The 12,985-nt window shown below is 37.9% G+C and overlaps 1 protein-coding gene across 5 annotated transcripts in view; it reads right to left on the reverse strand.

The window, feature by feature from the left end:
- The window catches only part of kif13a (kinesin family member 13A), a 44,684-nt gene that overhangs the window by 19,677 nt on the left and 12,022 nt on the right, over positions 1-12,985 (reverse strand). For all 5 annotated transcript variants that reach the window (XM_086077901.1, XM_086077902.1, XM_086077903.1 and 2 more), the window contains exons 4-13: positions 10,946-11,006; positions 9,147-9,239; positions 8,424-8,604; positions 4,329-4,416; positions 3,553-3,687; positions 2,933-3,045; positions 2,740-2,851; positions 2,437-2,649; positions 2,251-2,361; positions 2,050-2,184 (exon numbers count right to left, since the gene is read on the reverse strand). In XM_086077901.1, coding sequence (XP_085934027.1) covers positions 2,050-2,184; positions 2,251-2,361; positions 2,437-2,649; positions 2,740-2,851; positions 2,933-3,045; positions 3,553-3,687; positions 4,329-4,416; positions 8,424-8,604; positions 9,147-9,239; positions 10,946-11,006 — 1,242 coding nt within the window. The remainder of the gene's footprint in view (positions 1-2,049; positions 2,185-2,250; positions 2,362-2,436; positions 2,650-2,739; positions 2,852-2,932; positions 3,046-3,552; positions 3,688-4,328; positions 4,417-8,423; positions 8,605-9,146; positions 9,240-10,945; positions 11,007-12,985) is intronic.

A 12,985-nucleotide genomic window follows, 5' to 3' on the forward strand; every position in this document is an offset into this window, starting at 1 on the left:
TCTGTACGTTGCGCAGGTCGCTTCCTCACACGCCTACTACAGGTCTGTCTTGCAAGTCGCTTCTCTTTTTCTCAGTCACACACAATCACTGAAATGTCCAAGTTGTTTACAATACTCTAATCAAGTTAAAAATAAGACTCCCTGGCTTTTGAGGTGGTTCTGCCTTTGGCAGCTGCTATTGGAAAAAATGACTTTGCCTTCACTCGTGAACTGAACTCATGCATGGATTAGCTAACATGTTCTACAAGTGAACACATAAAACACTTGTGTTTAATCTGCACGTATCAGAGAAAACTCATTTCATGCTTTTTAATGCTAACGCAACTTCAAACTAATTGAATGCCCATGTCGTACTGCATACGCACACGTGCACACACATATACATACTGAACATACATATATGCATATACTCTATATATTAGGGTTGTCAGACGATTACGATTTTTAATCATAATGAATAGCCCGAATAGGCAAATGATATCTGCTCTAAATGTACAATCAAATATTTTTTCAACTTTTTCATACTCTTGTAAATTAACATAAAAATGGACAAATATGGTAACCAAATACAAATGTGTTTGTTTACAGGGAGTCCTCAAGTTACGGCGGATTTCCGTTCCTACGCTGGCGATGTAACCCGAATTTACATCAAAATACTTTGTACATACATTTTTAAAAAACATATTTGCGCGACCTGGAAGACGCCGGAACCAATATTTCGTGTTTCCGCACGGACATTCATAGCACACGGAAATGTGACGCGCCTGATGGTGAGCCGATCGGCCGTTGCTGGAGGTAACAACAACCCAACTTTAAATAACTTTAAAATGACGTGATTACTGTGGGAAATGAACGGGAAAAAAATTCAAATTAAAAGAGATATACAAAACAGAACAGTTAAAAGGTGTGTTTAAACTTTGAGTGATAGATTTGTGATGTAATGTCTGTGTAATTTGCTGCCACTAGATAGCATTAGTGTTTCATGTTGGACATCAGTGACGGAAACAGGACATTTTTATTTTTTAAATTCAGAACAATTGCAAATTACAACTAGCTACCAGTCCCCATAAACACATATATTTTTGAATCCCTTTTATTATTGCTAAATTGTGTTACAGTGACTCTTTTACACAATGTTAAATGTAAAATAAAGCAATAACCAACACATTTTGTTTCCACCGTTTGTATTTAAATTTGTTATGCCTTTGGACATTGCATTTAATGTGTTTTAATGCCTTTTGAATAATTAATTTCAGCAAAATCCATTTTATGACTTTTAATGCGTTTTAATGACCCGAAGAAACCTTGTAATAACTACTTTTTAGAATGCACGTAAAACACCTAGTTTGACTATGTAAAAGCAGATAGGAGAACATAATTGTAGACTAAATCCACCCTGTGTGTTATTATTTCTCTCTTCACAGGTGCCATTTTAATGCATGTTAAATCAATCCATCCATTTTCTCCTTTTAACCATTTTTAGAAGGCCTGAATCTAGATTCCAAATCTCCCAGAACAGTGGGGCAAATGAGCTATACACTTGGCCACCGTGCTGCCGCATATTAAAACATTTTACTTTTTAAAAGTACAGTATATTTTTGTTCTTGACCAAATAAACTAAAGTAAAGTAAAGTAAACTAAACCTTAATAAATAACAGGTTGTAACACATCCCAGTTTAGTAAGTCAGGTATTATTAAAAAAAAAAGGGGAAAAAAAGAAGGAAGGAAGTTAACTAGAAATCAGACCGCCAACAAACACTTAGGGTACTTCTGACTTTCAATGATGCAATGGATGATGATGGATGACCAAAACAAGCCTTCCCTTTCCTGCATTTAACACCTACTCGCCTGTGAATTTCACAAGGCTATTCCTGAGCCAATCACGGAGGTCATGCAATGTTACCGAAGCTTACAAGTGTGTTCATGTGTTTTGTGGTGAGAGGGCACACATAGCATAAAGTTGCGAGTATTAAAGAATGACCCAAAACTTCCAGCCTTGAGGCCTTGAATTTCACAGTCACACTGCAGCTCCATCAGTAAAATGAGTACCTTTAGATAGTAAACGAGCAGCTCATTTAAGGCCGGATCCGCATTCAGATTGACCAGGAAACACTTGTCTTCACCCACTTTAATGCCGGATGTTTCCAGAGAGATTCCCATGCTCTCCAGTTGCTTTTGGCGCTCCTGTAAACAGCAGTAGGTGAGCATATAGTGGGTCTATTAAATGGATATTATGTCATATATGCAGACCGTGGCGATCTCCTCGGTCTTCCTTAGCTTCTCCTCCCAAGTGACAGTCATCTCCATGATGAGTTTCTCTGATTCATGCAGCTTCTCCTTCAGCTCAGGAGACTTCAAAGACTTTGGAGCAGATCAGGATTACGACAGGGTCGTGGAAAATGGCTATGCAGGCGCCTGTTGGTTACACAATCTCACCTCAGCCTGAGACAGCTGAACTTTAAGCTTCTCCACCTCTTCTCGGAGCTCCCGGGTGATGCGGGCGTTGGGGTCTTCGTTGACGACGGCGTGGTTGACGATCCTCTTGGCTCGATCGGCGTAACGCAGAGTGGAAAGAGTTTCTTCGTAGTTGTCCGCCGCTGGACTCACTGTGGCTATCATAGCTGTCTTGCTGTTACCGCCAAGGTTGTCCTGAAGAGAAAGAGTGACAAAATTCCAAAGTAAATGTGCGGCGACAGACAGCATCTAACATGAAAAGGCAGCTTAGCATGGAGCACTGACCTTGAGCAGCCAGGTGAGGACTGAGTCTCTGTAAGGCACAAATTTGCCCTTCCCCTTTCCTGCAGACTGATCAGCCAGTGCAGAAATCACACAACCCAACGTGGTCAGGGACCTACAACCACACGCAATACCGAATAATGTGTCCGATTCCCATGGTGCCTTTTAATCATGCATCACCTCCGAATATACCCACTTGTTTATGTTGCTTCCTTCTTTTAGTCGCTCCCCAGCAGCTCCCGTCTTGGACACCCGTTCGCTTCCTGCCAGGTCAACTAGACTCATCTTGCTCACCTTCTCCCCGGAATTCTGGTAATGAACCCAATCAATTGTAAGGACAATAAAAATTGAGGAATATGGAGGACCAAAAATGCCAAAATAAAAAATACATTAATAAATAAAAGTGGGGGGAAAAATATAATCCAAAACTTAAATACAGAAAATAAAAATTAATGGAAATAAAAACAACAAAACATTTATTTACAAAAATAAGTAAATAAAAGTACTAATAAATACAAAAATAAAAAATAATTATATATATATGGATAGATGGATAGATAGATAGATAGATAGATAGATAGATAGATAGATAGATAGATAGATAGATAGATAGATAGATAGATAGATAGATAGATAGATAGATAGATAGATTATTGTTGTTGTTGTTTTATTTCTATTTCTATTTATTTTTTCGTATTTAATATTTGAATTACATTTTTATACCCGTTATTATTTTCCCTTTTTATTTATTTATTTATTTTTGGTCCTCCATAGAGGAACACTTTGTGTCCTAATTACAGAGTCAAAAAGACCCACCCCAGATTGCAGATCGTAGAGCGTTTGTGTGACAATAATACTAAAGACAGCGTGAGATCGGCTGCTCTCCTCGTTCATGTTGGTGGCTGCCACTGTGCGAGATTTGTTCCCCTCCGACATGAGCACCTCAATGTCCTGAAGTCAAGGAAGACAAACAAGAGATACAAATGGTAAACAGGCTACACTTAAGAATTTATATGTATTAAAGCACCATTCATAAATGATGGTTTGCTGTTCATACTAAAGGAGTTTAATATTTGAAATTGATAGGATGTACGCTATGAATTGTCGTTCGTTGCTAGTTGTATGGCAATACTGGCAGCATTGATACATTTCATAAGTTTTACAGTTTGAACACTTGGAGCACATTTCAGTGGATTTGGGGGGAAATGTGAAAACAGATCCTTTTGAGAACAATAAAAGGCAGCCAATGTTCACATGCAGATCTGATGGGTCACGACAGGAAGCGAGACGAATCTCTGGGAAAGTCATTGCGTTAATATCAGGCAAACATGGTGCACAGAAATAGGGTGGAGATGTTTAAACTTAATTAAGGGAAGCCCCGCAATCCACCCAAAACCACACGAGCGCATTCCACATTCACATAATATGTGTCATTAGGAGCTCATGAGGATTAAAACCACATTGTTAAGCTCAGTGCTATTTTGGCTGGAACAACTAAGCACTATAAATGATTTCTTTGCATTTGGGAAATTTGAGTGAATTCCGTTCAGTGGTACAACGTGAAAGGTAGCCTAGCGTTTGAAAGGTCATACCTCAAAGTTGGTCACGGCCAGCTGAGACAAACCATCCACGTAAGGACCCAGGACTTTGTGTTCACGAACCTTCAGAGACTGTCGGCTCCTTAAAAGAGGGTCAAGAAGAGGTCTAGTGAGTGAAAGGAGTGTAAATGCCTCTCATGGCACCGAGCACATTTAATTTCCTCATTCTCTCTTTTTCATTGCTTTTATAGCAATTTGGAGGGCTGACACCATCAATTTCACCTCAAGCATGTCATTAGACTAAAATACAGATTTTTTTTTTTAAACGATTGTATGGATTGTGTGCCCACTGCCCACCCATCAAGTGTGGTCATACACAACCAAATACATCTTTTTTTCAATCAGCCTATTTCTGATAAAGTATGCGAGCAAGCCCTTCTGAATTTTGCACAGTTGTGACCATTGATTTGCTGAATAACGTGTTACAATCAACGCGCTACTACCTAAATGAGGCTGGTTGTACACTCCAGTCCATAGTGTAGACAAAGTGTTATCTATAGAAAAAAGTTAAAATGTATTTATGTTAAAGCTACTGAACGCAGAAAATATAATTTTGAATCACTACTGCCACCTGTGGTCAAAAAATGCAACTGGATTTTTCCTTCTTCACATACACAATTTGCATATGATGTCACATCCGCAGACAGAGGGCGTGAAATTCGAACCTGAATCCAATCTGAAAAGTATTGGTCAGAGGCTTGCAGGAGTTCCCATTATGAACAGCTAAGGTGTTAATTTAATAATTAAAACACGTTTCAGTCATAAATGGTCAAATAGAAAGGCTATTGTAAAAATATTTTGGGACAAGCTTGAAGTCAAATGAGCTTCTTTTGTTTTGTTTTTAATAAAAACGTTATCCTTAAACATTACTTTTAAAAATGCACTTTTAATAAAGTATTGGCAAAACCAGTTATTTGTCATGAAGTGGAGTTGTCGGCGTATGCTGAAAGTAACTAATAAAGTTATTTTGACTCAAACTTTTGTTAATTTTAAAATCAAGTCGTTAGTAAAGGTAACTGTGGCAACACTGATTGTGACATGGGGAGGAGCTGAGGTGTGTGTTTGTATAGATATGGAGCAGCAGACTTATTGACAAAGTGTGATTTGGCGATGATGAAGTGCTGCCTTCACGAGTGAAAATGCAACCCATGAAGCGGTCTTACGTGTGCTCGCAGTTCACACTTTTTTACTTTTCCACGCCTATTTGGTATAACAGAAGCCATTTGCTTCTTGGCTTACCATCAGGAAAGCAGTATAAAACTGTCCCTCCTGCTAAAACGAAATGATTTTAACCAGGTTGTTAAAAGTGGATGTTAGGTGTACTGTAATTCTCTTTATCCATTGTGTATTTACAATAGATAAAAGCATGCCAAACAAAATTTAAGACACCTGGGAATTGTTTTAAATGTTGGAGGAAAAGAGCGTTCGATCCAGATTCAACATGTCATCTGGATTCAATAAAATAATAACATCATGCATAATAACAATAATAATAAACCTTGATATGATGACATTTGAGAAGCGATGTAAGCGTCAGAATATTCAGTATATATGGGATTTTAAATGTTGAAATAAATTGTTGCCAGATGCGCAGTCTAGAGCAGATCCAGAGGAAACATGATTTAACATTTAGCACCTGACGTTAAAAACACATTTCTCTCTTAACTGACAAGATTTGGCCGATACAGATGTTGTCTGTTTCGAGGGAACAACCTTGAAAGAATCGTCATGTAAATATATGTTGACATATCAAAAACTGTGGGCAGGAAGTTGCACACACACAAAAAAATATAACATAAACCTTGTGATGGAAAGAGATAAAAACAGGAATAGCTTAAAATGTCAACATGTTTTTTTTTTTCATCATAGTATTTATTAACTTTGTAATCGCTAGCTATTGCCTAATAAGGATTGCCTTTGGAAACCATAAATAAAGACAGCTCTGCTTGCCAATACACCAGATAAGTTTGAAATAATGATTTCCCTATTGGACATGGACACATTCTTCCCTCAGGAGTGCCTCATATTTTAGTGTATAGGTGCAACACCATCAATAATACTGTGACTTGTAAGAAATATATCCTTAAAAAAAAAGAGAAATCCAATAGTTAGTGACTCTATCCAACTCAGTGGATACACACTACTCAGGTTAACAGTTACCAGGTTTCCTCTTTCCATTCTAGTGACCTACCACCCGCTGTGTTTTTTTTCCCCCCCCAGTCAGAGTTGGCCAAACTCTCTCGTTTTGACATGCACTTCCACTACATTTTCAGCAGCTACTCCATCTGTAATCCAGCCATTGGGGAGGATCTTAGAGACGCACAATACAATGTTTACATTCTTAGCAAAGTCTCATATGTTTGGAATGATGGAGTTTATGTTACCCTTTTGGGACCAAAAAGGTCTATTTTTCTGTGCACTTTGGCTTAGTGTCTGCACCAAAGTTATTTTTGTTATGGTTATTTAGTTGGACATGTATTTGATTATTTTTTATTGATTTGAGTTTTTACCACAAATGCACACAAGAAATACAAAACAATAAACTCAAAATAATACTAAATCTAATAAAAACGGAACAAAAACAAAGCATTTTGGGAAGTATAGAAAAAAAATACAATAAAAATTCTAAAGCTATTATAACCCTGGTCTGCACGTAAATAGCATGTAAAGTAGATGAAAAATATATTTTTTTTACGTAACACTAGCTTGTCCTATAAATGTATAAACATTAGTAGGGGTGTTAGAAAAAAATCAATTCTGCAATATATCGCGATATTACAGCGCGCAATTCTCGAATCAATTTTTAAACATCTATTTTTTTATGGGAATATTCTTACTTAGGGTTAGGATTTACACATTAAGCATGAAAGAATGTTATATTAATGGAATATTAGGCCTTAATATTTTATTTCAGTGCTGTTCAAACATTAAACAGACTGCAAACTGAAATTTCAGATAAATAAATATTTTTTTTATACAAATCTTACAGTGTACATGTACAAGTTTACTGATTAGTATTTTCTAAATTTGAGTTAAAAAAATCAGAATAATCAATTTATAGATTCATATCAAATCGAATGGTACTAGGCAATTCATACCCCTAAATTTTAATTTATTTAATCACACAAACTATTGCTACATTGTAAGCTACAAATTATATTTAGGTTTGATATTCAGGAGAGGCATCCAAACATGGGAGTTCCCTTTTGTCGTAAAAATATTTGATTAAAACCCATATAACATTTTCTGCAGCCTTTTGATTGGCTAAAAGGACCTCAAGGGTGATTACGCCAAATGTTGTTTTGGCATGGCAATTGTTTGCCTGCCACTGTGTTCTCTTGTGGACATTTTCTTCCCCCTAAATGCCACTGGCATAGCTCAGTAATGGACATTGGAATTTATATATTTTTGAAATGTCTTCTTGAGGGTGCAAACTCGTTGAGATGGACGCAACAGCACTCTATTCTGCCTCAATTTCATCAACAATCAATTCAACAGTTAATTAATCGATGATGCCACCAATTCATTGGCCATTCATCCCAATTGGGAATGAATGTTTTTGGAAACTGGAGTCATTTTAGAAAGTGGACATGGTCTGAGGCCATACAGTATTCGAACTACCTCAGAGAAGAAGTTCAGTCATCCAGCACCTTTATTTTCCTTGAGGTGCAGACAGTAGCAAACACCTGCAATTGCTATGATTTCCAATTTCAAAAAGGACAATACCGCTCAAGCACCTTCATTCAATGGGAAAGTCCGTCTATCCATCCTGAATGGAGACACATCTGTGAGACAAGTCACAACAATGGCGGTGGCAGGGCAACGAGTAAACCAATCAACAAGTGGGAAGTGGCCGAGGCTTCCTACTTGGCTGAGTCAGGCAGAGCCACCGACAGCCAAAGTGGGAGCAGCCAGCGAGGTCAGCGCTCACGCTGGACTCGGAATGAATCAGGAAAAATGACACACCAGTTTGTGCAAGCAGCTGTGTATTGTGTCACCGCAAGTCCAAAGCATTAGCTCACCGAGCATATTCGGGTCACATGTGTGTTTACTACGAGAGAAAAGCACGAGACCACCCATCAAACTCACCCTTTGGGATCCAGTAGGTCGCGGACCTTCTCGTTGTAGATTTCCATGTAAGACACTTCCACTTTAAAAGTGTGGCCGTCGTTGGTCTCTTGGTGGACCCTCTCGAACAGCGAGCAGCACAGTCGAGGGATCAAACCTGGCTGCTCCCCGTTCCCCATCATGGAAAACGACTTGCCAGAACCTATCAAGACAATAAAAATACTTTAAGTTGTTTACATCTGACCTGACGTTTGTGCTGGACGATATGGCCTTAAAATAAAATCGGATTTACGATTTTATCGGATTTTTTTTATGTTTGGTATGTAAACACCCAAATATTACAAAAAAGGTCAGTTTAGATGTGTAATTTTAATATTGTGATACTGCAATATTTTTTGCTCACGGTTATCGTATTGTCAGAATCTAATACTGGCCCATGCAGATTTGAGATAGGTTACCTTGGCAAAATAACATACTGTACCTCTCAGGTCAAAGGTTTCCAATATGTCAATAAATATGCATACCATGTAAACAACGTAAAAGCTCTGTGAACACCCTGAAAAATAAACTCAAATTAAAACCAATTACAACATTTGCTCATCCTTTCTTTAAGCTGAAACATATCCAATAATTATTGTCCAGTGTCCACAAACAATCTGTTAAATATTCTTAGTGGAGGGACAATTTATTTATATTTTCTAATCCTACAATTAATGTATAAAATAATGTCAGAAATTGAATGACCTGTTTGTCCATAGGCAAATATGCAGGCATTATATCCTTGGAATGCATTTTCAAGTATTCCCTCTCCAAGGCACTTGAACACCACCTCTTGACCTTTAAGACAAAGAATCAGTTACCATGCAGATTATGCTGAATAGATTACCATTGTGTCAAACACATGCTATGGTTTGCGTCATGAAGCAAATGTGGCAATTTTAGAGCAATGAACAAGAAATATAAACATAAATACAGTGACTAATAGCTGCCTGGTCATGTCGAAACTATTTGGCTGTGCCGTGCAGTTTCTTGTGTCGTGCTACTTCTAAATAGAACAGCTGTTTAATAAGCTAAATAAAGCCTTGGCTCTGCTGTTTCAGGCGGTACCCTGAGCGGTCAGATTGTCTTCTCCTTGTATTGAAGTACATCTCCATCACAAAACCGAGTGGCGAGTGAAAATGTGGCTTCTGTTTGTGCAAATGAACCAATTTTCTTGTGTGATTACGTCAGTGGAAATTTTGTGTAAAGGGTTCATTAGCGATATGAAGAGATGCTAAAAATATTAGATTAAACATGCACGAGCACATGGATTATAACACCAAAAGAATAATACACGAGCGCACATGTAAATAGAGACACTTTCACATTGCTACATCTGCCGAGGAGGTTGTCTTTATTGTTGTTTGTTAGCCACGGAGTGGAAAAATACGGCTATTTTCACTTCTCTTAAAATTGCAAGAATTTTGGGATTATTTAACCCCATTATATCTACTCTTTACATACAATGGACCATTTTCAAAAATTCCCTTTTTTTTCCCCAAGCCTAACTAATACATTTCCAGCCATTTTCACTGAAGCAACCCTCTTTGCTCCCGGCTGTTTTACTGGATTTTGACTTATTTTGCAAGGCCCACAGAATATTGTGTTCTATTCCTTTAAATTCATGGAACATACCAAAATAAAGATTAGAGTATATTTGTATCTGTTTCCGTTTTGCAGCAATTTTCATCATTATTCACAAATCTGTTGAAAACAGTGGGGAAAAGAGCTTGATGCCTCATGGCTCTGGTTGACCTCTTATGCTCTGCTGCCAACTGCTGGCTGTTTTTGTAATAACTAACATTTTTCAAGCATTCTCTTCAGTTCAGAGGCTGCATAAAAACCTTCTGTATGCTCAAGCATAAAAAATTAAAATCTAAATACGTCTGTGGGAGCAAGGTAATATTTAAAATTAAACATATTTATAAATTTTTGGGAGCAAATGAGTTAAATCATCAATGGTTTTATTTTCACTTCTCTTAAATTATGCAAAAAAATTTGGGGGATATACCGCACTTAGCCCTTTAATGTACTCTTTATGGGCAATGGATTCACATTTTTTAAATTTAAAATACATTAAATTAAAATAATCAAACATTACAAATTTTCTTTATTTGCAATTGTTTTCAATCATTATCATTATATGTATGGTAATGTTCTAACCGTATAATATACATTGCATTAAATAAAAACTTCATCATTATTATCATTAACCTTTTTGGCAGGGAAAAATCAAATGGCTGCATATACTGTATATTTAAAAAATCCCGTTATTTTAGGACATACTGAAGGTATAATACAATTTTCTCTTGAACCCAAGGAGACTTTTGATGAGGCCTACAATTATTATTTTTTTATAGCCGAGATGTTTTTGTTTGATGGGCTAATTTTATTTTTCTAGTTGTAATGTGAAATTGCCTGTTTTATAGTTAAGTGTGCGCATTCAATCAGAATTTCAGAGTTATATGATGATGTTTGGAGCACTCAAATGACGTGTGACTCACCGGCATATTTGGGAACGTTGGACTCATCTATAGACCAGAAACAGTGGTCAAAGGCGAACACCTGCAGAGAAGACAGCAAAGGGCATGTAGAGTCCAACACAACTTGATTCTGCTTCCATACGAGACACAAAATCAGGCTTATTTTGCTATGCCATGCAAGTAAATCAGCAGGATAGCGCATGTCTGCAAGAGTAAGATGCAGACGAACTGAGCATATTGTTCAAAGTAATGCTCATTAAGACGGTCTGTACAGATCCACTGTTAGCGGTTTTGTCATAGCGGCTGCGGCTAAATGAATTCATAAATCAGGGTCAGCGCTCCCCCAAGAAATTCCAGCACTCAGTGACCCTTGTCTCCAAGGAAACGGGGCCGGAGCGCTTCCCGGCGGTGCATGCTGGCTCACAGCCCTCAGTGCTGGGTTTCACAACACAGAATTGAGTAGAAGAGACCCTTTGCTTTGTATCCCGGAGGCACCTGCATGAGCTGTGGCCCAGTGACACTGAGAGATGGGGGTGGGGGGTGTGGGGGGGGGGGGGAGTAGCACACGCCTCACGAGAAAACAGCGCCTGTTACTGTACATGATATATGTTGAGCATCTTTTCCTAATTTAACTTCACTTCGACTTGACTTAATTTGACCCTAAAGACCCCTAAAATAGAGTCAATTTATTATAGCTTGACAAGTAAACACAGCTGACTCAATATTCAAATAGCTCACCAGTCGGAATGAAATCAAATCCGATAAAAAGATTATGCTGCTGTTTGAATCTGAGCACCGTTGCAAATTGCTGCCAAAGCACAGCTCTGATCCAGCTCCTTGCTAATCATGATAGGGGCTATTGGCTAGGAAGCTTCTGCTTTCGCGCAGTCAGCATGAGAAGCTTAGCGAGCGGTCAGTGAATGCTTTGAAAACAAAACCTCTTCTTGTGACTTCAGTCAAGTGAGTTGGTGCTTTTGAAAGGAACAAAAAGTGCCATCATTCTCAATTAGAGCTGCTTTGCTAGCTACGGCCGAGCAGTCTCCTCTGGACTGTCTTGCTCCAACAGACTAAGAGAGTATGTGACTCCTAAAAAAAAAAAACTTTCTTGATTGGACAATAGACCGTTTTTAAGTCTCACTCAGGGGTTAACTTCACTTCTGCTACCTGTTTTTTTTTTAAATTGCAATCAGACGTAATCAAGGTGGCACAGTGTGTGGTGAAATAGCGTTCAGCCCAAAAACAACTGAGTGAACCAACAATAGCATTTCAGTCGGGGGTCAAATCAAAACAATACAGACTAAAGAAAGCAAACAGTGCAAGAAAAATACCCACTGAAAGGTTGGAAGATGCTAAACCAAGGCAAAAATAGCAAGCTGCTTGCTAACCAGCCTAAGGCTAACAACAACGAAGCAACCATTTCTTATCCTGTCAACTTAACAACGAAATGGAAATAATAGTATTAAAAATACTGTATAAGTAGTTCCATTGAAAAACTGGCGTTTCTGTCTGAAAATATTCATCTTGGCGCTTTATAGCTAATGATTCTAAAGCTAGCAAAAATCTCATCATCAGATCTACCTTGCGCATTGGTTTTACCAGATTCAAAAACAGCAAAAATTGCTGTTTCAGCTATAACTGTTTGGTAAGCATTTTAGTGTTTGGCCTAAAATCCTGGTGTGTTGTAGTCACTTGCTAATCAGTATTAACGGTGTGCTAAGTGTTACCAGGTCCTGCTAAAGGCTTCCGTCTGCGACTCCAGGCCTGAATTCAGGGTTAATTCACAGTTTTCCCTCCACTGAGATAATAACAAAATTCATCTCACCTTTCATTAATATTTTGTCTACAGCTTATTTTATTATCAAATTGAGATAGCAGAAGAAAAGATAACCCCTGGAAGTGACATACTGAGGCAGATAACTTGCTATCTAGCGGGGCTAACATTGGTTGGTTTCCGCTCGTTTTCTGTTGTACATTTCAATTTCAATAAAAAAAGTTGTTCTTTTTACGTGTTATGTAGTTTTGGAGTGTATTCAATGGGGGGAATATTTAGCCAAACATTTC

The sequence above is a fragment of the Leptonotus elevatus genome, chromosome 6 (genome assembly GCF_054856555.1).
Source record: "Leptonotus elevatus isolate MCC_2025b chromosome 6, RoL_Lele_1.0, whole genome shotgun sequence".
Lineage (NCBI taxonomy): Eukaryota > Metazoa > Chordata > Actinopteri > Syngnathiformes > Syngnathidae > Leptonotus > Leptonotus elevatus.